Source organism: Tauraco erythrolophus, chromosome 4, assembly GCF_009769465.1.
Source record: "Tauraco erythrolophus isolate bTauEry1 chromosome 4, bTauEry1.pri, whole genome shotgun sequence".
NCBI classification, from domain to species: domain Eukaryota; kingdom Metazoa; phylum Chordata; class Aves; order Musophagiformes; family Musophagidae; genus Tauraco; species Tauraco erythrolophus.
Window position 1 is genome coordinate 17,225,210 of NC_141468.1, and position 24,166 is coordinate 17,249,375.

General features: G+C 43.1%; 1 protein-coding gene across 1 annotated transcript in view; it reads left to right on the forward strand.

Moving 5' to 3' along the window:
- Nucleotides 1-711: 711 nt before the first annotated feature.
- The window catches only part of SLC2A13 (solute carrier family 2 member 13), a 175,111-nt gene continuing 151,656 nt past the window's right edge, over nucleotides 712-24,166 (forward strand). The window contains exon 1 of the mRNA XM_086610397.1: nucleotides 712-1,255. Coding sequence (XP_086466523.1) covers nucleotides 712-1,255 — 544 coding nt within the window. The remainder of the gene's footprint in view (nucleotides 1,256-24,166) is intronic.

Below are 24,166 nucleotides of genomic sequence, written 5' to 3' on the forward strand. Positions count from 1 at the left end.
AGCCACTTGGCCAGCGCACCCCCGGCCGACCTACGAGCGGCGCAGGGAGGCGGGCGGAGGGCACGGCGGCGGGAGAGGCCGGCAGCCCCTTCCGCCCCGGACAGGCAGCACAAACGGCAGCACAACCACTCCCCGCCCCAGCGCCACCGCCGCGGCGGGCCGCAGGAGCTGCCTCCCAGGCTTGCGGGGCTGCTCTGGCGTTGCCCGCGCGGCGCCCACCGGCCCACTGCTTCCTTCCTTCCCCCGGCGCCTCCAAACGCGGCCAGCCAGCCCCGCCGCCTGGCAGCACCGCCCGGGAGCGAGAGCGGGCGGCGCCGGCGGCATCGTGATGCTCAGTGCGCCGGCCCCGCTGGGTGCGCCTGCGCAGTAGTGCGCGCCACGGCGGAGCGGGGCGGGCGGGCGGCCGGGCCCGCCCCCTGGCGCCCGCCGGGCAGCGCTGGCTAATGTCCCCGCCTGCCTCCGCCTCCAGCTCCGCCCGGGCGCTGGGAGCGGCGGCGGGTAACTTCCCCTCAAGTCTGTCCGGTGGCGCGGGGGACTATGCGACCCGGCTGAGCGCGGCCCGAGAGGGGCGGGCGGGGCGAGGACAGGCGGCACTAGCAGCAGCAGCCGCAGCCGCCGCCCCGCCGCCGTCGTAGCCAGAGCCGCCCGGCCGCCACCCACCTCAGCCCCCTGCCCCTCCCCAGCCGGGGCAGGAGGCGCCGCGGCCGTCCCATGTCCCGCAAGGCCAGCGACAATGTGGAGTACACGCTGCGGAGCCTGAGCAACCTGATGGGCGAGAAGCGGCGGCGGCAGGCGGACGGGTCCGCCGGCGCGGCGGCGGCGGGCGAGCGGAGCCTTATCGCCGCCGAGTCGTGCTCCAGCCTCAACAGCGCGGCGTCGGGCGGCGAGCTGGAGCGGGCGGCGCGGCGGCAGTTCCAGCAGGACGAGACCCCCGGCTTCGTCTACGTGGTGTCGGTCTTCTCCGCCCTGGGGGGCTTCCTCTTCGGCTACGACACCGGCGTGGTGTCGGGGGCCCTGCTCCTCCTCAAGAGGGAGCTCAACCTGGACGCCCTCTGGCAGGAGCTGCTCGTCTCCAGCACGGTGGGCGCTGCCGCCCTCTCCGCCCTGGCCGGCGGCGTCCTCAACGGGCTGTGCGGCCGGCGGCCCTGCATCCTGCTGGCCAGCGGCCTCTTCACGGCGGGGGCCGGCGTGCTGGCCGCCGCCCGCGACAAGGAGACCCTGCTGGGGGGACGCGTGGTGGTGGGGCTGGGCATCGGTGAGTGCCGGCTGCTGCAGCACACCTCTTTCCCCCTCTTCCCGCCCCGAGACCGCCCCGCTCCCCGGCGGACCGCAGCTCTTGTCCCGGCGGGATAAAGCTCTCCCGGGAGGCAGGTTGAACCGACCCTAAAACGCGCCCGTCTCCGCGCGGCCACCGCTCGTTTCTGTAAGGCACCCAAAAGGCGAACGGTGGCCCAAGTGCTGCTCGCAGCGTGGGGTCTGAAGCGGTGGGCAAGCACAGAGCTGAGCTGAGGTCAGGGGAGGGGGCTGCGGGCGACCGCGGCGGGGTGAATGAAGAAAGGGAGGCGGCGTGTGCTTGCCCTCTCCGATATTACTTGCCGGTGGTGTAGTCCTTGCCCGTTTTGGGGGGAGTTGTCTGGTTTCGGTGCGAGGAGAACGGTCTCACGTCCTTTCTGCGAATTCATCTTTAGGGTGGTCTGTCCGTGTCGACAGCTCACACCGTAAGCTTTGCGTTTGGAGGGGGGTTCTGGGAGGTCGGGAGCGAGGAGGAGATCGTGCCTGTCTTTCTGAACTCTAAATAACACTCTTCTGATTCCCCACACAGCTTTGCTTTTCATTGGGCACTAAAGGAGTGCTTTTGGGACAAAATGAGGTAGTAATCTCTTTGGCCAAATGATATGACACTTGCTTTGGAAGCCTTTGGGTTTCATTAACAGCATCCTGCAGGACCGAACATGAATTGCTGCTCTTAGGCTGCCTTCCTACATGCCTTGCATAATTTGCAAGCAGCAGGTTCTGGTAAAACTTTATAGTTGTCCCAGAGAACTTGAAGTGATGAGGAGTGTTTCCTCTAACCTTTGAGGCTGGTTTTCTGTGCTATCTGTATCCTAAATATCCCCAGAATTTTGGCTGCTCTTCAGCTTCGGTTGCTATCCTGTCAGGCAGTAATTTGAATTATACTCATCATCCAAGATGGGCTATATGAGGTTATTCAGAGTCCTTGGACTATAGTATGTGTATAAAAAAAGAAAGAGCAGTAAATCTTTCTTGCTGTGATCTTGCAACCCTTCCTATCTAAAAGCAGGAGGACAAATTGAGAATCAGACTTATTTTCCCCTACATAGCAAATCTTGCTTCTTAGCCATTGAATCTTTTTTTTTAATTCTTTGTCTTGCTATAGATACACTTGCTGTGATGAAATACGTGGTCTTATTAAGGAAAAAAGTTAGTCATAATAAGGACTGTCAGAAATAAAATTGACCCCATCCTTGAAAGGGCTCATCCTGGTTTTCCTGTACAGTAAGGGACCATCCTCAGATTGCAGTTTTCCTACTCCAAGTTGGGTGGTTGTTTTTTATTTTTTAAATGCTACCACTCTGCGTTTTTTTTCAATCATGACTTCAGATTGCCAAACATTGATAACATTTCTTACAATGTTCAGGAGACAAGAAAACTGAATTTGACTGTGAGGCAACAGAACAGGTGTTTTGATGGCAATATGTAGTATATATGTTGCTCTAGGTAGATACTAAAAATACCAAATCTGGCGTCTTTTTGTGTTTGTAAAGCTCCTCATGTTCTTTGTTTGCCGTAACTGGTTACACTGACAACTTCAGGGGGAAAAGAGAGGAAAGGGATGGATGGTTTGCTTGACTCGTGTATGTGTGTCTTGTAGAGAGACACATAGGCGTGTTGAAATTGTCTTACAGTGGTGCACATAAATGACATTGGTATTGTCGGAGGGGTAGGAGACTTGGGGCTTAATATAATTAATATATAAAACACAGAAATAGAAACTGGGAGCTAGGGATTGTTCTTTTGTACAGCCGTACATCTCTTGCGTGGTCTGGGGAGAGAAATCTCTCTTTGGCCTTTTTCCACATTGAGGACAGAGATGGTGGTTCTGCTGGGGCTCGGAGAGCTGAAGTAAGGACTGATAAATGTTCTGAGGATTTTGGAACACAAAGACACTGATTTATATTTTAAAAATATGGTATTTTCTCCTTTTAATCAAAGGTTACTCTTTATGTAATGGAGCTGATGGCCAGAAACAAAACATTACCTTAAATTACTCTGGCTGAAGCGCAAGAGATTCCAAGAATCACAGAGTCCAATCCTAACAAGGTTTATTTTACAAAAGGAAAAAATGTTGTGGTTCAAAACTGTTCCAATACAGCAAACTACAACAATCTCTACATTAAATCCCCCACCAGAGGGAGCCTGGATAATTTCACGAAGGCATTACAAATTGATGGAACTTTTAACCAGTTTCTTTCCTTTCTTTCTTCTCTTGAAGCCCTCTGACTATCGTTTTACTGCCCACAGTGTGCAAGAACTTCCTAGCGTTGGCGTAAGGAGGTCGCTCAGTAACGTGACACTTCAGTGACAGCGCGAACTGCTGAAATGTGAGGGTGTGGTGTTATGCTACCTGCAAACCAGTAAAAACTTCTTAACCGTGTATAATTTTATATGTTTTTGAGATCTCTCTTCTGTAGCTCTTTGCCAATTGCAGGTCATGAGAGCTGCTCCAGATATATGTGTTTGCTTGCATTTAATAAATGAATTATTGTGTCATGGGCAGTCCTGTGGTGCTGTAAAAGCAAGATGCAGTGATGGTTACTTACAGGACTTCATTTCGCCCTCGCTGGTGCAGGGTGGATCTGTGTTAATTGTGTCTGTGTGAGAAAACGGCCATCTTTCTCATGACTGTGATTTGTGAAAGGGCTACAATTAAACTTTCAAGGATGAAAACAGCAGGATATATGTTGAAATGAGGAACATCTCTCACTCATCTGTCTTGTCTGTTTCTTACCGTTTTCTGTAGAGCTGTTTTGAGATAGAAAAATTCTCCTTTTCTCCCCAGCAATTACGGAATGAGTTGTTTCTGGAAAATAAAGACCTTCTCTCAAGGAAAAGCCAAAGTCCTCCCTTATTGCAAATGTTGAATAGATTTCTATGGTTGGAAACAGTTATGTTCCCCTTCTTTCACTCAGTGTAAATACAAAATATAGGGAATGAAGAAAAAGGGAAACCATGTTCAGCATGAGCTTAGAATATGCTTAGATCTTTTCAGGTCTGAATTTCATAATACATAGTTCATGACGACTTTGGGCAAAATGGCTTAAGAGCAAGGTTATGGCCGTCATTCTCTCCCCCGTGCCCGCCCCTTCCCAAGCAGCTTCTGGTGTCCTTGACTCTTTAGGAATTTGGCTGAGCCTGCTGTCAGGAATGCAACATTTGGGTGGATATTCATTACAGCAAATGTGGGCAAAATTCAGACATTTAGGAAATGGAGTCACATGTGCTCGGTAGTGCTTTGTATGAGCTTAGCTAGGAAGAACGTCGTTGGTACAAAGCATATTTGGACCTTTTACATCTGATAATGCCAAAGGCCTCAGCCTGTACCTGAAGGGTGACCAGCCACACTTGGTGTGGGATTGGGGGTCAATATAAGTTTGCCTTGTGTCGGCTGCTGTAGGTCACAGGCTTGTCAGGAAAGCCAGGTTCTTCACTCGGCTCGTCTTTGGTCTGTCCTGCCAAAGTCTGAGGACAGGCCAGAACTGAAACACCGAAGGTTAGAGTTAGACATGGCTGTAGACGAGAAATAATTCTACTGAAAACCTGCTGCTGTGAGAAGGGAGGTGGAGAGTCAGTAGAGTAAGCACTGGGACTAAACGTAATAGAGACTAGAACGGGTAATAATAAATAGCTATGTTTGTAAAGTCCCTTCTTTCTTAGGCTGTAATCAGTCCAATATCCTAATTTTACAATCACGTTGTTGTCTGAACCTATTGGCCACGTGTGTTTCCGCAGCTCACCAGTCTGCAATGGGAGCAGTTTATCCTTCCGTTACCTGAGGATGCTGAAGGTTTTAAGGCTGCAGCTGACGCTCGTGGGTGTTGGCATGATGTTTCAGGTAGTGTGCTCCTCAGATAACTTTTTCAAGAACGTTTATGTACCAGCTGTGGAAGGAAAGCTGTTTGAGCTATGGAGAGTTCAGGAAGTGACAGGATTACGCTTGCTCATGCAGAGTTGATCTCTATCTTATGTACAATCATTAGCTGGATGATTAGACTCTCCTATCTTGTTCAGCATGCGGAATAGATGGTGCTCAATTAATGATTAGCTCTTCAGTGTTTTGTTTTCTTACTCAATGAGTAGCTTAGGCTTTATTTAACGCACACGCTACCCAAGCCCTGGTGAAAGCAGAGTTACTTAGGTCTGCTGTGTGTGCATGCACTCTGTTACTTGGTCTGCAGTGCAATGGAGACCTGAGTGATTAGGTGCCTCGTCTTCTCTCTGACCCCTGTCTCTGCTGGTACGTGATCTATCTTCACAATGTGACCCTACTGCTCAGTGCTTGCTTTGTACTCAAAATGTCTGTAGTAGTTTTTTTTTTAAAGGCTGTATTTGAATGTGACATATGTAGTGTTCCTGATAGCATCTTTTTACTGCATATGTAGGTCATTTTCTGAGCAGAGGAAACAAGACCGTACATGGAATTAGGCAGGAGTGAAAAGTGCTGGCATATGGTTCAGGGCTCCCCTGGCGGGACTGGCTTCTGCTGACGGTAAGGTCCAGGAGCAAGTAACAAAAAACCACAAATTTAACCAAAGAACTTGCATCATGTAGTACCGGCTCTGTATTATCTTTACAGTGGTTAAGTAAAGATCCACTGTATCAGCTGGACTACCTACCATGTATGCTGTGAAAATATTCAAAAATAACCAGTATGACCTGTTGCCTCTTAAAGATGAGAATATGTGTGCTGATTTATTCTTTTTTTTTTTTTTTTTAGTGTACTGCTGAGCTTTTTTCAGGTGCTGTGTAGTTTTATCTTAGAAAAAATTACAGATTAATCTCTTCCTCCCCATGCTCCCCAACCCCCCCCGCCCCACTCCAGGAAGCTCTAAAGCTTCAGTCTGTTTTTATAAATGAATATCTACCAGATGTTTTTAAAGGAGTTTATACCTTAGTACGTTTTGGAGGGGAGAGTCACCCTTAGCCCCCAAGTATGCTCTGCTGCTTCTGGCAGATGCTTGCAATTTTCAATCCAGAGATTGATAGGCTGTTTTCTCCTCCAGAGGCAGTGGTTTGTTAGTGTAAGCTTGCTCTAAGGGTGGAGGGAAATGGAGAGACAAATAGCCACGTTGTTGGAATCGACTCTTGTGCTGCCACTGACCGGAGATGCTCACTCAAGTTTCTAGGGTCTGTAGCTACTGACATTACTGTGTGTGCTCAGGGTTGGATCTCTGCGTCTTAGGAGCTTAATATGGTCTTGTGCGAAAGCGTCTGGGAGTACATTAGCTTCTGGCTGCAGCTGTGATCTTGCAGGTTACCAGGAGTACATTAAAATGAAAAACTGTATGTTTTGCAGTCCTCTGGTTTTGTTTGCCTTGGACAGGATACACAGTGCTATGCTCAGTTCACTGTCATGTCAACCAGCCCTGACTCCATTATTGTTTTGTCTGATGGTGTAATACAAAAAGATCAGCAACGAATACATAAATATTGCTACCTTTGGCAAATATTTAGTGACCATTTCAGAATAAAGTATTAAGCATGCGGAGTTATATCTAAGAGAATTTTTGGACTTTTGATTCTTCTGGAAACTATTTAAAGTCACAAGTGTGGTGTTTCCTTTTTTTTTTCTTTTTTTTTATGTTTTATTTTGGTTTCTTTTACCTTTGTTTTGTGCTTTTTGCAGTTGTTTTGGCTTAACATAAAAAAAACCCCGGGTAAACTCCCATAGTTCATAAACTTTGAAATTGATTTTCTGTCTCTAAAACATGGGAATCTTGTAAAATAGTTTTCCCTGTGCTTGGTCAGACTATTCTATCAAAACATAATTCCTGTTGTATTTTAAGTATTTTTGTTCATTTTGGAAAAAATACAATGCATCCAGTTCATCTGTGATATAAAATTGAAACTTTTATGATTCTCCTACTCCTTATAAAAAGGCAACTTGAAGGAGGCTTGCAGTGTTAAATACATAGGTTTCCTTACCTATCTTGAAAAATTCATGTTGGTGCCATAGGTGGGCTTACTTCAAAATGCTTTGCAACAGGAACAAGAGACCATTGGCATCGCCTTACTTCTTTTTCTTATCTCATTATCATTGGACTTCAAGATAATTATTAATAGTGGCTGTATGCTCTTACGTGAGTTTTTATAGAATATATCGTATTTCTAAATACATTAATTCCTTAAAAAATGTAGTATTTTGGGAATCTTAGGGATTAGTCCATGAAAGTATGGTAAGCTTTTGAGTTGCAAATCCTATGTAAGTCCTGAAAATTGATGATTACTTAAGATGGCTGGACTCAAACTGTATGGCTGTGACTGTGCTGCATGCTGGTACCATGGAGGTATAATGAGCCTGATGGATAGCTTTGTTTGCAAAATTGTTACGGGTCTTCATTGGTGGAGAACTGAGTTTTCATATCTGATCTATAATCAGTGCTGCTGGTGTGAAGCTTGTGAAGCAGCTGGGTCAAGTGGGACAGTGATGGGAGCTGCTGAAATCCTAAAACCAGTGACCACTGAAAATCAGGAGAGGGTTCTCTTTGATTTCTTTTTGCAATGATTATGCCTGTGAACAAATAGCAAGAGAAGCAGTTATTAAATATGTCGTAGAGGTCTTGTGCAACACAGCTCTGGATGAGTGTGTAGCTAAACTACCTTTCTGTAGATCTTATGATGCAACTGGAATGCAAACTCTTCTAGAACATGTTTTGCTTATGATAATTAAAGAAATGAAGCTTTAGAAAACATACTTTCCTGTTCTTTCCATTTCTGATCTTCTGATTCGTTGGACACTTTAGACATATGGTTTTATTAAGGGTTTATTCAAAGCAAATGGCTGTTCTGAAGGTGAATTTTTTGTGGGTGGCTTCTCATTTTGACTGTTTATATACCTAGTCACTGAAGTTGGTTTTCTTAGCTCAGGGAGTCTCTCCCTTCTTCCTTCACAAGTCCCTTACACACGTATTGCTGGCATGGATGAAATGTCATGCCATGTCCCTGGAGCCCCCCATGCGCCTGACTGGCTGTGGATAGGCCATGGCATGCTTTCAGCCATGCTGTTAGCAGGTGTGTTCCCGCCTCCCCCTTGGTTCTGTCTCTTATTTGGCTAAATGGAAGGGGTACCTGCCTCTTCTGCAGTTCAGGACAGACTTCGTTCTCATGTTCCTCCCCTTTAAGCAGCGAATCCTAGTTTGGAGTCCCACGCGTGCCCTAGGAATTTCTCCTGGGTTGACTGTCCTGGGAGTTCAGGCATTTCTTTGTGTGGCTGTTGTGCTGGTGGGCTCAGACACTGACATAGTTGTTTGGATGTAGGAAAAAAAAAGTATACATTTATTGATTACATGCAACTTTTTACCTTGGACTTGTCTGCTAGTTGTTCCTCAGGGATCTTCTCCCCCCTGCCCTAGAGATGGGTCTTCCAGTTGTGTATTTTCAGGAGCTATCACCTCAGTTTCTCTACTTGTACTTTTCTTCCCTCCTCTCTGATTTTTCTGGTGTAATTCTGTAGGGGAGCAGCTCTCTGGAGAAGGTTTGCCCTCTGTGGCTGATCTGAAAAGCTTCTTGGCTCTCATTAGAGCTGATGTTTTCCAGCAGCACTGAGCCTTGGGACTCGTCCTTTGCTAGTGAGCATTTTACATCAAGAGCACGTTCTACTTCTGCTCCTGAGTGAAGAGGCAATTTCAAGGCAAAAAAAAAAAAATTCCAGGCAGTGTGGAAAACCCCAGTGATACCCGATGCTTTTAGCCCAGGAGCTGACAAGCACTCTGCAAGTCTGAACGGTCTTTAGGGAGAAGTGAGCTTTTCCTGGGAGGCAATTGCTTCAGGCCTCAAATCTGGAACTTTCTGGTCTCTTTTTGACACTGTGTATTTGGGCAGGTCTGATTTTTCCCAGGTCTCATGCCAACCAGTAGCATCGAGGAATTCTCTAATCTAAGCAGCAGCCAGCCAAGTGCATACAGTGTGTGCTCAGTTGTCTCTGAGGCAGTAATGAAGTGATTGTCGATCTCCAGATGATAGACACAAAACTAGAAGATGCCAGAAATGGTGGAGGACCTGCTGTGTAAACAAAAATGTGTGTGCAAAATTAGATTCACCTGGCAATTGCCCATATTTTCGTAGCCTAGACAAAATTAAATAGCTTTAGAAACCTATACCGTAAGTGGGAGCCCTAATTAGGCAAGAGTTTTTTAACCTTTTCCCGGAAGTGGAAGTTGCTGCAAGCTAACCTTTTCTGTCTTGCACAGGAACAAGGAGTAACAGCCCTTTTCTTTTGGCCAGGAGCCTCATGTGCATGGTTTTCTCTACTGTTGCTTCTCTTTCAAGCTTTCAGGGAAGCAAAACCAATAATTGTGGTTTTAATGTGCTATGGAGGTAATGACTTTGGGAAAGGAAGATTGTTCTCCAGCAGCTGGAAGGAAGTATTAGGGATGTGTTTGTGTTTAGCCACAGCTCTTCTACTTTCCTGTTGTACTCTGGAAACCCAGGGGAATGTGTTGCAGTTGGAAAGAGCAGCAGAGCCTGCCTGGTGTTACACACACTGTATTGCTGTGCGGTGGGGCGTAGGGTCTTGTAAGTTGGGAATGTGTTCCAGTGAGCACTGCTCTGAGAGAAACATCTACCGAAGTGGTCACTGGCACGTGCCAATGGAAAGAGGTCTTAATTTCTGATTGCTCATAAGAAATTCTCTCCTGCTCTTTCTCTCAATTCTTGTTCTGTACCAGAACGGCATAGAAACCCTATAAAGTCTTGAACAATCTGCCTTGCTTAGTAACTTCCGATAGTTTTCCAGGTATACTTTTGTAGTTTTAGCACTCCTACTCTTGGTTCACCAGATAAAACCTTTGAACTTAGGCCTGCTTGAAGACACCAATAATTTGAAATTTAAATACATCTTGAACTGATTGCACCCCTAATAAACAGGTGGATGTAAGATTTTGGGGTTGGTTTGTTGTTTTTTTTCCCCAACCTATTGGTTGTTCCTATCCGACTGTCGTCTTTTCTTCATGCTGACAGAGTCATAAAAACATGAAGGTGACCTTAAGTAAGTGTAATTAAATGCCTTCAGGTTGTTACAGCTGATACGTTACTGTCAGCAGTACCATCATTTGTAAGCTGTCAATCACATTTATTGTAATCAAATAGGGGGAAAAAAAGAAGGTATTGGTAGTATTTGAAAATGATAGTAGTAATCTTGATTTGTGCCCTGCTCTGCACTGCTTCCTGCAGTTCAGCCAGGTCCCGCTGTAGAATCTGTCCCACTTCCAAGGGCGAGAGAGGAGCAGAGCTACAGATATTCCTCCGTTTCCCAAGTGCAGTACCAGAGCAGAGCTGCTATGCACAGAGGAGCAGGAAGGGAGAAGGAGCGCTACTGCCATCCTGTTCCCATGCCCTGCAATGCACTTCAGCCTCCAAAGCAAGACCAGCCTAGCTGGTGGAAAAAGGAAGCTCCAGTTCCCATCTCTCTGTTTTTCCACCTCTAAATTACCATTGATTCTTGCCCAACACATGCAATAGTACTACAATATGTGGTCGTTATCTGTGATTCTGTGGGTTTTTTAACCAATATTTCGAAAGATTCAAACAATATGGCCCATTTTTTTACAGCTCTAATCCTGGAAGAACTGACAGTACTTAACCTGGAGAAAATACAGTTGTTGATTTACTCTCTCTTCAGCTGTACATCCAGAAATGGATAGGCAGTCGGGATTCAGTAATTTCTTTAAGGAAGAGTTAGATGATCCTGATGCTGAAGACAACTACCTTCTGAGCATGTTGCATTTCTTTCTTGTGCTGCTGAGCTGGCAGCTGTAGCACAGGCTTCGCATTCCACCTTTCAGCAGCAGAAATTATCAGGCAATTACGGAATAAAAAGAAGCTATTATTTTGAAATTGCCCAGAGAAAGTTGGAAGCAAAAGGTGTGTATTGAAGCTAATAAATATACTTAATAAATTACTTATTCCTGAGCTTTTCATAGTGGTAGATAACTAAATATATTGTTGAAAGCTGTGACAATGAGATGGAGCAACTTCAGAAATCTAGAAAGATAACCGAAGCACAATGCCTACATGAGGTGTTGGAGGCAGGGACTGTTTTTGCTGCCTGTTTGAACATCTAACTGGAGTGCAGTTGGGAACAGGGAGAGTTGGGAGGCCAAGTTCTGGTGTAGTTGATGGAGGATGCTATATCACGATCCCAAAGCCAGATGCCTTGAGTCTGAGCTAGTACTCCTTTGGAAGCTACTTGTCCAACGTGTGATAGTGGGAGAGAAACACTGCTTCTTGTGGTATTTTTTTGTGTGATTAGAGTTCAGATCAATTGCTATATTTGTATTAGGACTTACTCTGCCGAACTGTTATTTTGAACTTAATTTTCTGTTTCTAGCTGCCCACCTAGGAAGTTTTGTTTGATCTGTGAGGTTAAGGAGATAAAATTGAAGGGACTCGCCACTAAGTACTTGCTCTCTTGATTTGGTTGGTTTATTTTTTTAGAGTTGTTGGTTGGAGCTATGATGGATCCTGGGGAGAGTCTAACATCTGAGAAAGGCAGTGTGGTAACAGATTCTAGAGCACAGTGAGCATGGAGGAAGTACTGGTTAAGACCAAAGCTGTGTGTACTTTAAGCATGCACTTCAGCAAATGTTTGCATATAAGTGACCTTTTTTGTTTGTTCACTGGTCCTTGATTATTGGACTGTTGAGGTCAGTAGTAGCTATGTTAGCACAGGAATGGGGAATCTGCCTGAGGGAAAAAGGTAAGTCTGGTTTTATTCGCTATGGCATTCAGCACCTAAGTCTTTTGCCTGGTAGACTCCGTGCTCCTGCATTCATAGGCGCTGCTGACCTCACCAGTCCAATGCACGTTGGAACAGCTTGGTATGAATGGAAAGCCAGAGCCACCCAGACAGCTTCAGGATCTTGAAGAAAGGAGTGGAAAAGACTAAATGTTTTGCATAGGCATTCATGATGTTTTGGCCCAGGAATTCAATCACGGTGGTAATGTTTTGAGCTGAGTACTGGGATCTGGTTTTGTGCTGTAGTACTTGGGTAGGAGGAGAAATGAGGCACAGAATGTAGATCTTTTCTCTTGTAATGATTGACTGGCATGTTCCTGGAAAAAAACATTGGTGCATATAGCAGAAATATGGGCACACCTTGAGTAGAGCATTGTACAAATAATGTCAACTTCTCTTTTAATGAGTGGGAATGTACTGAAAGCTTGGACGAGAAGGTACTATTTATCTTAAAGTTCAATTTTGGAGCAAGGCATAATAGTTGTCTACACCTGTATGCTCTATGTGATTACTCCTGAGCATCTTACTGTCCTGCAGGTTTAGGGCTTCCCTCCTCTCGTGACTCCAGTCTGCAGTTTTACTAGCTCGGGTAAACAAAATATTGCCATGTTCATCAGTGTGTGTGCTTCTGAAAAAGCTGTAATCTCAAGGCACTGTTTTTAGTTCAAGCTCTGTTGTTGTTGTTTTGCTTCTTTTTTTTGTCTGCTGATAGCGATTTTAAAATATTGAAAAGGTGCAGTTTGTGTTGTGGCTTTGATTCTGCCTATCCCCGCCTGCTTCTGAATCTTCCTTCCCTGGAGTCAAAAGCTGTCTGTTGAATCGGGGAGAAGCCCTGCAGACTGATACACAGTTAATTGCTTTGCCTGACACCCAAGTACTATCGGGGCAATTAATCATTATCCTCTTAGATGTGGAGTGCTCCCGTGCACAGAAGAAAACAGCGCTCAGAGCTTATAAATGCAGCAGCCCAGAGGTTTTTCCTCATAGCTCAAGACCAGCAGGCCTGTCTCCTCTGTAATACCCGTTGTATCTTTAGCCAGATCTGAACCACCTGTTTAAAACATTTATTTTGTCTATTCAGAAGTTAATTCTCAGTAATTCACCCTGTAATGGTGAAAATTTTAAGGGACTCTGTGTGTGTGTTCTGGTTTTCCTTAGGTAGAACCTTAACCTGTTTCTGGCTGGCTTAATAGAGCCTCTGTTGATGGTCATGCTCTCGCTTTTATCTTTCATCTGTGAGTATGGATTTGTATGTGTGAGCGTTTTAGGTGGGTTGCTGGGGCATAAATCCCTATGGCTGTGTATGGTTGGATGAGCGCAAGCCTGGCCTGCCTGTTAGCCTGCTATCCCCAGCTTTTGTATTAATTCTGCGTTTCCTCCTCTAGAGACTCTTTCCAGGATATGTGAGGTGAAACTATGCATCCTAGGTGTGATGGGTGCTTCTGATGGACCACTTCGGTACAGTCAAACTATTCAATTTTTCAGTTTGTCTAGCTGTGATGGCTTCTTATCCCAAGTTTCCCCTATGAGGGAGCTTCATTTGGATTGGGATATAGGGAAACCATGCTTCTGGCACTGGTGTCAAAAAGGAGGAACTGGAAGTGTGAGTGCTAAAGTAGCATTAATTGAACCTCAGTAACTCATCTGCCATACTGGACTTTCCTGACCCACGTTGGTGAGAAGGAGTATTTGATCCAGGCCTCCTAGACAGTTGTGTTGGAAAGTAGGAATCCAGACACCTGGAGAGCTCTGTGTGTGCGCATGTGTAGGAATAATCGAGTAATGAAATGAAATTATATTAGTGGGTATTTTAATTAGGAGTTGTTTGTATTTTTGTGTTGAGAAAAAAATGTAATTGAAGGTGGCTATGCAAGAAGATGCTGTAAACCAGTCGTGCAGATTTTCAGTATTAGTGTGTTGGGAACAGATTCCACAGCTGTGCTCTGGAGGACAGCAGAAGATGTGAAGAACTGCTTTGGGATATGGAACTGTTCTTTGTGTTTCTTTAAATTTTTTTATTAAGTGGGAGTATGTAGTTCTTGGCTCAGTTCTTTCTTATTCGGTAAATTTTTATCAATAAGGATGTGTGTTTCTTGGCTTGGATAATGTGGACTTGTATGGTCTAACACCTGTACAGGGTAACTAGTTTTCATCTGTGCTGTGGCAATGAGCAAGAGAGAGACCTTCAAGAGGCCTGACTTTCTCGCCAGTTTTAAGCCAGTGTGGTTCCACTGATGTGGCAGCAACATTAATTTCTTTGCCTCATGATCTTGATAAACTACTAATTAGTTATTGTACTTTACAAGAGGTATGAATCTGTTCATCAGGTAATTGTATCTTCACGTAAAATTAAGTCTTTAAGGTAGACATGGATGTCATACTGAGCTATAGCTGAAAAATATGACTTTAGGCAGGTTTGTTAAAGAAGTTTATAAGACTTTTAAGCTGATATTTGAAGACAGTGCACATCATATTTCTTTGTAAATGCTTATATTCATCTTCTATGATATTTTGCTTACAGCAATGCTCTATTTCTTGCTTAAAGCAAATGATTCAGTTAGTTGTAGTAAAACATAAAAATGCCTGTGTGCATACTTCTCAGTCTTGTATAAGTATGTTCCCAATGTAGCTGAATCATCCAGAAGCCATGTATGGCTCTCCTTGTTTGGATTTCTATTTGTCGTACGTTATCAGCAGTAAAATACATGTATCCCTAAAGCAATAATAGGTTGAGAAGTGTTTGGTCTACTGTGTCTCCTTTTCACAGTTGCTCTGCATGTTCTTTTGTTTGGATTTCTATTTGTCATGCCTTATCAGTCACTAAAATACATATGTCCCTGGAGCTATAATAGACCAAGAAGTGTCTGGTCTGCTGCATTTCACTTTCACAATAGCTCTGTGTGTTCTGTACTCTGCAGATTTGACCTGTTACAGAATCTATAGCTATTGGTTTTCTAAGTCGTGGTGAATTTTGCCAATGCAAATACCAGCTTGGTTTACCTGCCCTAGGAGCTGGAACCCATAAGGCTGCCTGCATGCTGTAGAAGCAGCAGTAGCAAGGACAGTATTGCAAGAAAAAAAATCAGTATTTCATGCTGATACAGAGAGCTAGAGACACATAGTCTTGAACTTATCTTGCCATAGCATGAAGTTTTTTATGTCATCCAGTTCTATAGTCTTAGGGCTGAATTACAACAAGCCTTATGTTAAAATAAGTTGAATACATGCGTGTCGTTGTTTTTCTTTGCCGCTCAGAAGGCTTCCTAACTTCAAATACTGCAATAGGAAAATGTCTGTTGTGCTATGGAAAGGCTGACTTGCACATTGTGAGGCCTCAAATGTCTGATGCACTGTCTTTTGCTAAGTAAACATAAGATCAATCTGTAATTCTTGGATTTGTCACTTCCTAGCCACTTGATCTTAAAGCTCCTGTGGTGCTTTATGCCTCTGGTTTTCCTTCTGTAAGGTGGGGCTGATGTTTGCTTGCATTATTGACAGTCTTTCTTGCACTTATTAAAAACAAATAACAATCTTTAGTTCCATCTGTCATAACCTGTTCAACAGTGCAATTTCTGTGAATGGATTTCGTAGTCTGATTTTCAGTTTCTCAGATAATTTCCTCTACAGTCAGATCTTTTCTCTCCTCTTTCTCTCCTTGCTGTGCATTTGGCCTTTAGACAGGCAGCATTGATGGTACTAGTCAGGGAAGCCTGATGTTCAAATCTTACTGAAGTGCTGGTAAATAATTTGTTACAGTTAATGGCTGTTATGTAATTCCCAGTTGGCTTTGTAACTGTAGGTAGTTCTACTTAACTGGAAGCGCAAACTGTGCGTTAATAGACACATATATACAAATTGTCACATAGTTGTCATTGCACAGAAAAATATGATTGCCTATAATCAACTAAACTCTGTGAAGTGTTTTTAAGATGCGTGTCAGTGGAGTAATGTCGACTTAACTTCCATAATGTAATCTGGCATACCGTGTCACTCACTGTGCTTGTTCTTCAATTACTCCCATGAGCCTTTTCTGTTCCTTACCAGCAGTTGGCATGAGAGTCATTAAAGGACTTTTCTACTAAATGCTTTTGGTAATTTCTACCTGAGCTTGAGTTTTCTGATATGGTATATTGAAACACTACTCAAAGGGTATGTATATTTTAGCAATTAAAAAGTCCTTTAAACTAAAAAAGGAGAGCAATGTAAACTCAGAGTGAGCAGATGAACGTGGATGTGAACGTGACAGTATTTGAAAGGTAGATCATGCTGCACCTGAAGGTAACAAGCAATAGATGTTTGAATTGCTGAAAGCGCACACTGCATTGGAAGCGCAGTCTGGGAAGGTTTTCCGTTATATTACTGCGGTAGGTCACGAGTATTAAGGAAGGGAGTTCTGCTATTAAGGAGGTCAGTTGTCTTTGGTGGCAGGAAGAATAGCATTCTGTTAGAATAGAGGCTGTTTCCCAATCTCATCTACGTATAAACCTGTCATCAACATGTGTGCTTTGCAGTGGATTGTAAAATTTTATAGTGAAAATACTGTGGTTTTACTATTTTCTTACTGTATACAAGTATAAACGGTGCTAACTGGGCAGGTAGGAGTAGGTACTGAGTAATTCAGTGATCTAGTTTAGTTTAGTAGCGATCTTTATTAGAAGCTATCACAACTGGTTCCTTTCCTACTCACAGTTACTCTATTAGTGCTCAGTTTAATGATTCTTCTCCAGTAGGTAATTAATTCTGCCTCCTGATGCTGCTCTCCTGCAGTATTGTCAGCAGTCCCTACCTTTTGTTTTGGGAAATAAGGAAGAGGATGTAGACCAGAGATGTTTTCAAAATGTAAATAAAAGTAATTATTTTTATTTTTAAGTGAAAATTCAATTATATGTAGCTAGGTTTTACTGTAATTGATGTTTCAATTAGATCTTGCTTTATGAAAACTTAATTAAAAGATGAGGCGAAATGTGACCAGATTATAGGGAAAAGCAAGATGGGAGACAGTAATTATGTCGTAGAGTTTCTTTGGAATGAGTGCTGGGAGGATTCGGAGCTCCCTCCCTGATCTGGTGTTTGTATTTCCAGATATCCTCAACTAAGAAAATTCCTTTACAAATTTTCTCTGTGAAAGTAATGTAATGCTCTAAGTGCAGAACTTGCAAAGTCTATACCTCAGAGAGATCCTGGATTTAGGTTTTCTTTCTTGGTGATAGCTTCTGCATGAATCTTTTCACTTAAAACGTGAACCCAACATGAGAATGTCTTGTCACTTTGAAAGAGAACGTGGATTAATTTTTAACTGTAAACCTTTCAGTTTTAAGGACGAATCTGCTTCTTAGTGGGAGCAGATACGAAGGAGTTAAATGAAATTAACAGGAGGGTTTCCGTAGTAGCTGTGCCTCAGAGTACAAAAAATCTGGGGCATCAGAGGCTGGGGGACAACAAACTGAAACAGCAGAATATTTCATTGCCTGGTTAGTCATCTTGCGACTTAGTCATTTATTGCAACTTGCTCAGTGCAAGTCACAGGAAAAGCAGATTTTATCTTAAAGGGTATTTGCTGCATCTATATTAATTAGAATGGGCCTGTCAGGTACACCGTTTTAATATACCTAATTCTTCTTAAAATTTCTTGTTTTCACTATTCTGTTACTGGATAGGGCAACCCAGTAGACTGGCGGGTGAGAGAATCAGTGCAGTGCTCCGAGTTACAGAAGGGCATTTTAGATCCCCATCTTTATTTCCTTTTAATCTTTAGGTTGTCTGGAGTTACCAGGGTCTTGTATCAGTTAATGAGATTTACTGAGAACATCACAATGTTTGCCCAGCTTTTGCTGCAGGCTGACCTGCAGCTCTTCCTGAACCCTCTCGTTAACATGCCCGGAGAACAAAAACAGAGCAGGAAAGAGCCGCTCTGCTGGGGGATCTTGGGAGCTGGACTCTTGTGACCTGTGGTTCTCACATCTGTTTGCTCTGAGCACTATTATTAATAAGGAGGTCTGCAAAGTAAAAGTTGGATTAAAGCAACCCTGTTAGCAGAATTACGTCTGTTCTTTGGAAGACAGCTGTCCACTACAATGCATCTAGAGAACTGCAAGTTGTCAAAAGCTGAAAGCCATGAGAGCAGCATCTCCCAGGTTTTCCTGGGATCTTCTGTCCTCTACCAGCCTCTTCCTGGAGGCCTTGAGACTTGAAGCCTTATTTTTAGGAAGCTTGTTGGCAGTCTGTTTCCTTCATAAAATTTAGCAGTAGTTTCTTCCCACCTGCAGCATCCACCCACTCCTGGTTAGCTGAGACATTCCACAGCTTTTTGTCCCTTAGATGTTGGTAATTGAGTAGTTGATCTGTTCTTTCTTTTCCCCTTTAGGGCTTGACAGCTACTGTCTTGTTTTTTTTCCACAAATGCAGCAGTCTCATTCTTCACTGGTAACATCTCCTTTTTGTCAGTGTGAGCAACTGATGGAAGTAAATACACATCAAAATAGGTTAAAGTACCCTTGTATCCCTTGACAGCTTGAGTTTTACACCATGAATCCTGCAGCTGAGACTGCTGATCTAGACTACTTCAAGTAAGAGTAAACCTGTGTGGCCTGAAGAAGTTCAGCACTGGTTTGTCCCTCTGCTAAGGACAGTCTAGTGCAAGATCCTTGTCCTAATAGTCAAAACTGTTTCTGAGACTTAAACACTTTACTTGAGAGATCCTGACCTGGGATTTCTCCATAGGATTTGCTCCTGTTACAGTTGCATTTCACTGGTACCAAGCAGCTGCTGTTGAAATGGTAGCGGGGAAACTCCAGTCCATGGGGAGAAGTTGCATGGAAGCTAGACATATAAGCTGAGCCGCTCCTCATAAAGCAATGTGCGGCACTTGGACTATAGACTCAAAGATGTTGACTTAACCCATGTGTACTTGGAACACCCTTACTCTTCCCAGCATGCAAAACATGCAGGCTATGGAAGGTATCTTGAGGAAGAAATACGATACTGATTTTCACCACCACCCCCAACCTCCAATACTGCAAATATGGACACCGTTTATTTTCCTGTATGGTCAAAAAAAAGAAATGTTTTATTATCTCTACATGGATCACTTGTGTTTGTAGACTCAATCTTATTTGTGTATGAAACCTCTAGCATAGAAGGAAACTGAGCAGTCACTGTGACTCGTATATTTTCATTATAATGATAGTTATACTTACATTACTGTCATGAGCACTACTTGCATTATAATGATATAGTTGAAACTTGTTTTTTAAAATCAAGCCTTAGGCTGTAAAAGGCTTACAAGGCTTTTGTTTATTTTTTAGAGCAATAGTTATAAACCCATATAACTGGTACCTGTCTTGTACAAATCATGCTGTTTTTTGCTCAAGTGGGTAACTAAATGTAGTAATTCATATCAAAATATAGTTTTCTGCATTGATGGTTGCAATGTATTTACCCATTGCAAGCACAAAATTACTGGGAATGTAAACTAGACAGACAGTATTTTTATGAATGGCTTTCCAGAGTAGCGAATGAACACATCAATGTTACTCCATAGTTTTTGTCTAAAATACTAAATTTGCAATGGGATTAGTCTTTCTAGATTAGTTTTTTTAATTAATGGCAAGTGGTGGGTAAGAAAATGCATTCTTCTGCTCATCTTCATCTTAAGTTACGTGTTTGGTGTCAATCGCTGGACTTTCGGTTAACATCAGAAAACCTAAAGTAATTTACAGAAAAGCTAACTGGTTTAACCGTTTTAATAATTGCACTTGTAGAAAGAGGCACTGTTAAAACCAAGTTACTTCTTAGTTGAAGGGGGCTTTCAGGTATAAGTTTAAGGCCTGCTTTTAGCTGAGCTGTAGATCGGCTCCTGAAGCTTGTTTGTGTTTTTTAGATACCGCTTCTCTAAGAATTTTTGTGAAGTTGGGTAAAGCGTCACTGTAGTAGAACCAGGAAAGACAGAAGTGATTTATGAACAAAAGTGCAAAGTTGGAAAGGAGTATTCATTTTATGTGTAGCTTTCAAATCATTACCCTTGTCCTCTGAAAATAAAATTTCTCTACACATAACATCCTTGAAGAACTGTTGTTCTGGGATATTTTGTGTGAGATTGTGCGGTTTTGTTAAACCATGTAGAGACTGCATGGTGTTCATAATGCTGGCTTTCTAGCATATGTGAATGATTATGCAGATGAGTCTTGCCGAATCTTTCTGGGTCATTATAAAACCATACTTCCCTGTTGGAAATTGTTGTTTGCTTGGTTGAGTCAACAGAAAGAGCTGGATGGCTGCTCCTCAGCTGCTCAGTTAGTGCTGTTGTCATGTCGTGCCTTAGCACAAGTCCATGTCAGCCACCGGATCAAAAGTCTCGAATGGGAAACGGAGTAGCTGAGATACAGATAGGCATCCTGATCTTCTCCCTTGCTGGAAGAAGGGAAGGAGCCACTGGCTGGAGAAGCAACTCTTTATCTTTGGCTGTGACTGCCTCAGGACTTGGCCAAGTTCATATGCCTGTTTTTCCTAGGTGGAAGCAAGCAGCATGTGTAGTGCCTAGTCTGCGTGTGCTAAACAATGTACAGCAAAGCACCTGCTTATATCAATTACTATTTATTTGAACTAGAAACTTCACTTTTACAGTAGAGAAAGTAATGCTTGTCTTAGGTGTTTATCCAAGCTGTCATAAAGAAAACTGCCAAGTTGTATTTATAATATTCAACTGAAAGAAAAATAAAATGCTCTTATTTTCTGAAGTGAGACGCTTTTGCAATATGTTAAAAATAAAGCTTGCATTGAGTAGTGTAAAAATCTATATTAGTTCAGTCTTTCAAAATGAAAGAGCTTCCACAGCTTGTATGTTCACAGAATCTTTGCAAATAGTGCTTGATCAAAATTAATTCAGAAACAAAACAAATTGGGACTTTTTACTAGTTGCTTTTTGTAGCTTTTAGTCACTTTTAGGGCTGATTGTTAATCTTGTATTGTTGTAATGGTTCAGAAATGTACTTCAGAATTCCTGGTACCTTCGAAGTAGAGGGAGCTGTAGCAAATTCAATGTTGAAAATTAGTGATACTCCCTCCCCTGCATCTGTGTGCACACACACATGCTTTTTGAGAAAGAGTTTTTCCAATTTAGGCTTCCCTAAAAATGCTGTACAGAAATAATTAATCTACCGCTGTCTGGATCACTTTAAAAAGAAGGAGAAAATCCATTTTAATATTGAAAGTTGCTAAATACAAATTGATAATGGTGTAGGTGACCCAACAGAAGACTTTTTAACTCTTTTGCTTATTGAAAATATAGGTGTAGGTTAGCAACCAAATGCTTTGCTTATTTGTCTTGAAGAAACTGTCACTGATGAGCTAGCTCGACTAATTACCTGTGCTGTTGTTACATTTTTATGATGCTGTCTTTTAGCTGGATTTCTTTTAGGAATCATTCTGATTAATGTTTTGAAGTAATATGAAACGGGGAAAATCTTAAAGCTAGATCTGTGGATCGATTGGGCAGCATGAAGGGAGTAACTTGTTTTAAACATGCCAGCTTTCTGGAAGGGGATCTACAGCCATGAACTGCAGGCACAGGCTCCCAGTATGGCATGCTGTGAGTAGGAGGTCCCATATTAGGATAGCCAAGAACTGGGGCAGCTTAGTGGGGAGGTGTCTGACCAGGTGTTTCCCAAGCTGGATTAAAAGGAATGTATGCTGTCCGTAAAGAAAAACTGAATATAGGTAACTAATTCTGGGATGCTGGGAAGTGTCAACTGTGATCTGATGTCTGTGGTGCTAGGCATGCTCTTATGCTTTGGACAGTTGTGACGATCTGATGACACTAAACCAGGAGGAGTGGCTGACACACCTGAAGGCTGTGCTGCCAGTCAGAGAGACCTGGACAGACTGGAGAGTTGGGTGGGGAGAAATTTAATGAAATATAACAAGGGCAAGTGTAGAGTCTTGCATCTGGGTAAGAACAACCCCATGTACCGGTACAAGTTGGGGACTGAACTGTTGGGGAACAGTACAGAGGAAAGGGCCCTGGGGGTCCTGGTGGACAGCAGGATGACCATGAGCCAGAAATGTGCCCTTGTGGCTAAGAAGGCCTATGGCATCCTGGGGTGTATTAGAAGGGGTGTGGTTAGTAGGTTGGGAGAGGTTCTCCTCCCCCTCTACTCTGCCCTGGTGAGGCCACATCTGGAATATTGTGTCCAGTTCTGGGCCCCTCAGTTCAAGAAGGACAAGGAACTGCTTGAGAGAGTCCAGTGCAGGGCCACAAAGATGATTAAGAGTGTGGAGCATCTCCCTTATGAGGAAAGGCTGAGGGAGCTGGGTGTCTTTAGCTTGGAGAAGAGGAGACTGAGGGGGGACCTCATTAATGTTTATGAATATGTAAAGGGTGACTGCCATGAGGATGGAGCCAGGCTCTTCTCACTGGCATCCAATGACAGGACAAGGGGAAATGGATATAAGCTGGAACATAGGAGGTTCCGCTTAAACATGAGGAAGAACTTCTTCCCAGTAAGGGTACCAGAACACTGGAACAGGCTGCCCAGAGAGGTTGTGGAGTCTCCTTCTCTGGAGATGTTCAAAACCTGCCTGGACGTGTTCTTGTGTGATCTAATCTAGGTGGTCTTGCTCCAGCAGGGGGATTGGACTAGATGATCCTTTGAGGTCCCTTCCAATCCCTAACATTCTGTGATTCTGTGATCTTTGCTTCAAATTTTTGGGATCTTTAGCTTGATTGTTTTGTCTCTGGTTTATTAAATCCCACTCTCCCTTTCTGACTTTGTCACTCAAAAGAAGTGTTTTCTTTACAAGTTTTTGGATTACTGTAACCTTGAATAATCTTTGGATAGAAAAAGTGGTCCTAACACTTAAAAGTAGTTACTTTCATTTGACCTTAAAAACTTTCTCGGTTCTGTTTGCTTTCATGTACAATTGTCTTTCTGTTCCTACTGCTTGACAGTTTTCCCAGAGAAGTACTTTTTTCGCCCTCTAGCTCTCCTACATACTCTTTTAGTGTCCACAGGTTGTGGCATGTTTTGTATCCCTCTCTACACTGGGATGTCGTTTGGTAGAACTGAATGCTTGCAGTTTTCTGGCTGAGTAGTATTTTTTTGTTTACTGCATATGTGTTTATCAGATTCCTGCAATTTTTTGATATGTTTTCAAGTTTTTGCTGAACCAATTTTTGTTTTGAGTAAACTAAGTTTTATTTTAATCAACTTTCACACTCTAACCTGTACAGGGTAGTTGCTTGTCTGTCTTGCCTCCAGTATCATGCATGGCTCACTTACTTTTCCCCATTTCATAACCTCCCAGTTTCCAGATTAAAAAGTTGCTTTGGCTTCTAGAATTTCAATGGAGGAAAATAAGTACTGTGATAAATAGTCCCATTTGATTACTCAGTTTGTTGAATATTCATGTCTCTCTACTATGATACGTGGTTTCCTTATGCTCTTCTTGCAAGATGCTGCCCTGGAGATGTCAGAGAAAGGTCTTAGCACTTTCATTGTACAGGAATTGTACTCTGTGTTGGCATCCCAATTGTTTTAGGAGCTGAGTTTGCATCTCTACCTTTTGATCAAGGGGGAGTTTGAAACTTGAAATTAATCTTGTGTGTAATGCAATTCACAAAGGCTAATGTTGTCTTTTTGGGGGTTTGCATTTACAGTGTGACAGTTGTGGTTGTTTCTAGTAGATGCAATTTGAGGGTTTTTTAGGCGAAGGAGGATTTTGGGTTTTGATCCTTACTGATACACACAACAGTGAAAAACCTTCTTGTGGTCAACAGAAAGAATTATTAATCCAGGCTCATTAGGATATGATTGTTCTATAAATTTGACACAACTAGTGAGGAGCTTCGTTTATTTTTCTTCAGATTTCTGGGCCTTGGACTCCTTCACAGTTGGATAGTGACATAGGTTTCTGGCACCAATTGTAGTATTAGTCACTGGTTTGGGCTAGTGGCTAGATAGGGATGTAAAGATCTGCAGTTACTTAGTGTATTAGAAGTTCAACAGTGCAAGATCTTTAACTATGATGAACCAGTTGTCTCTGGTTTAATAAAGTATTATTTAAATAAAATACAAGACTTCAATGAAGTCTCCTGATGTTGGACCCCTGTTCTAGGGGAGATGCACCTAAATCTGC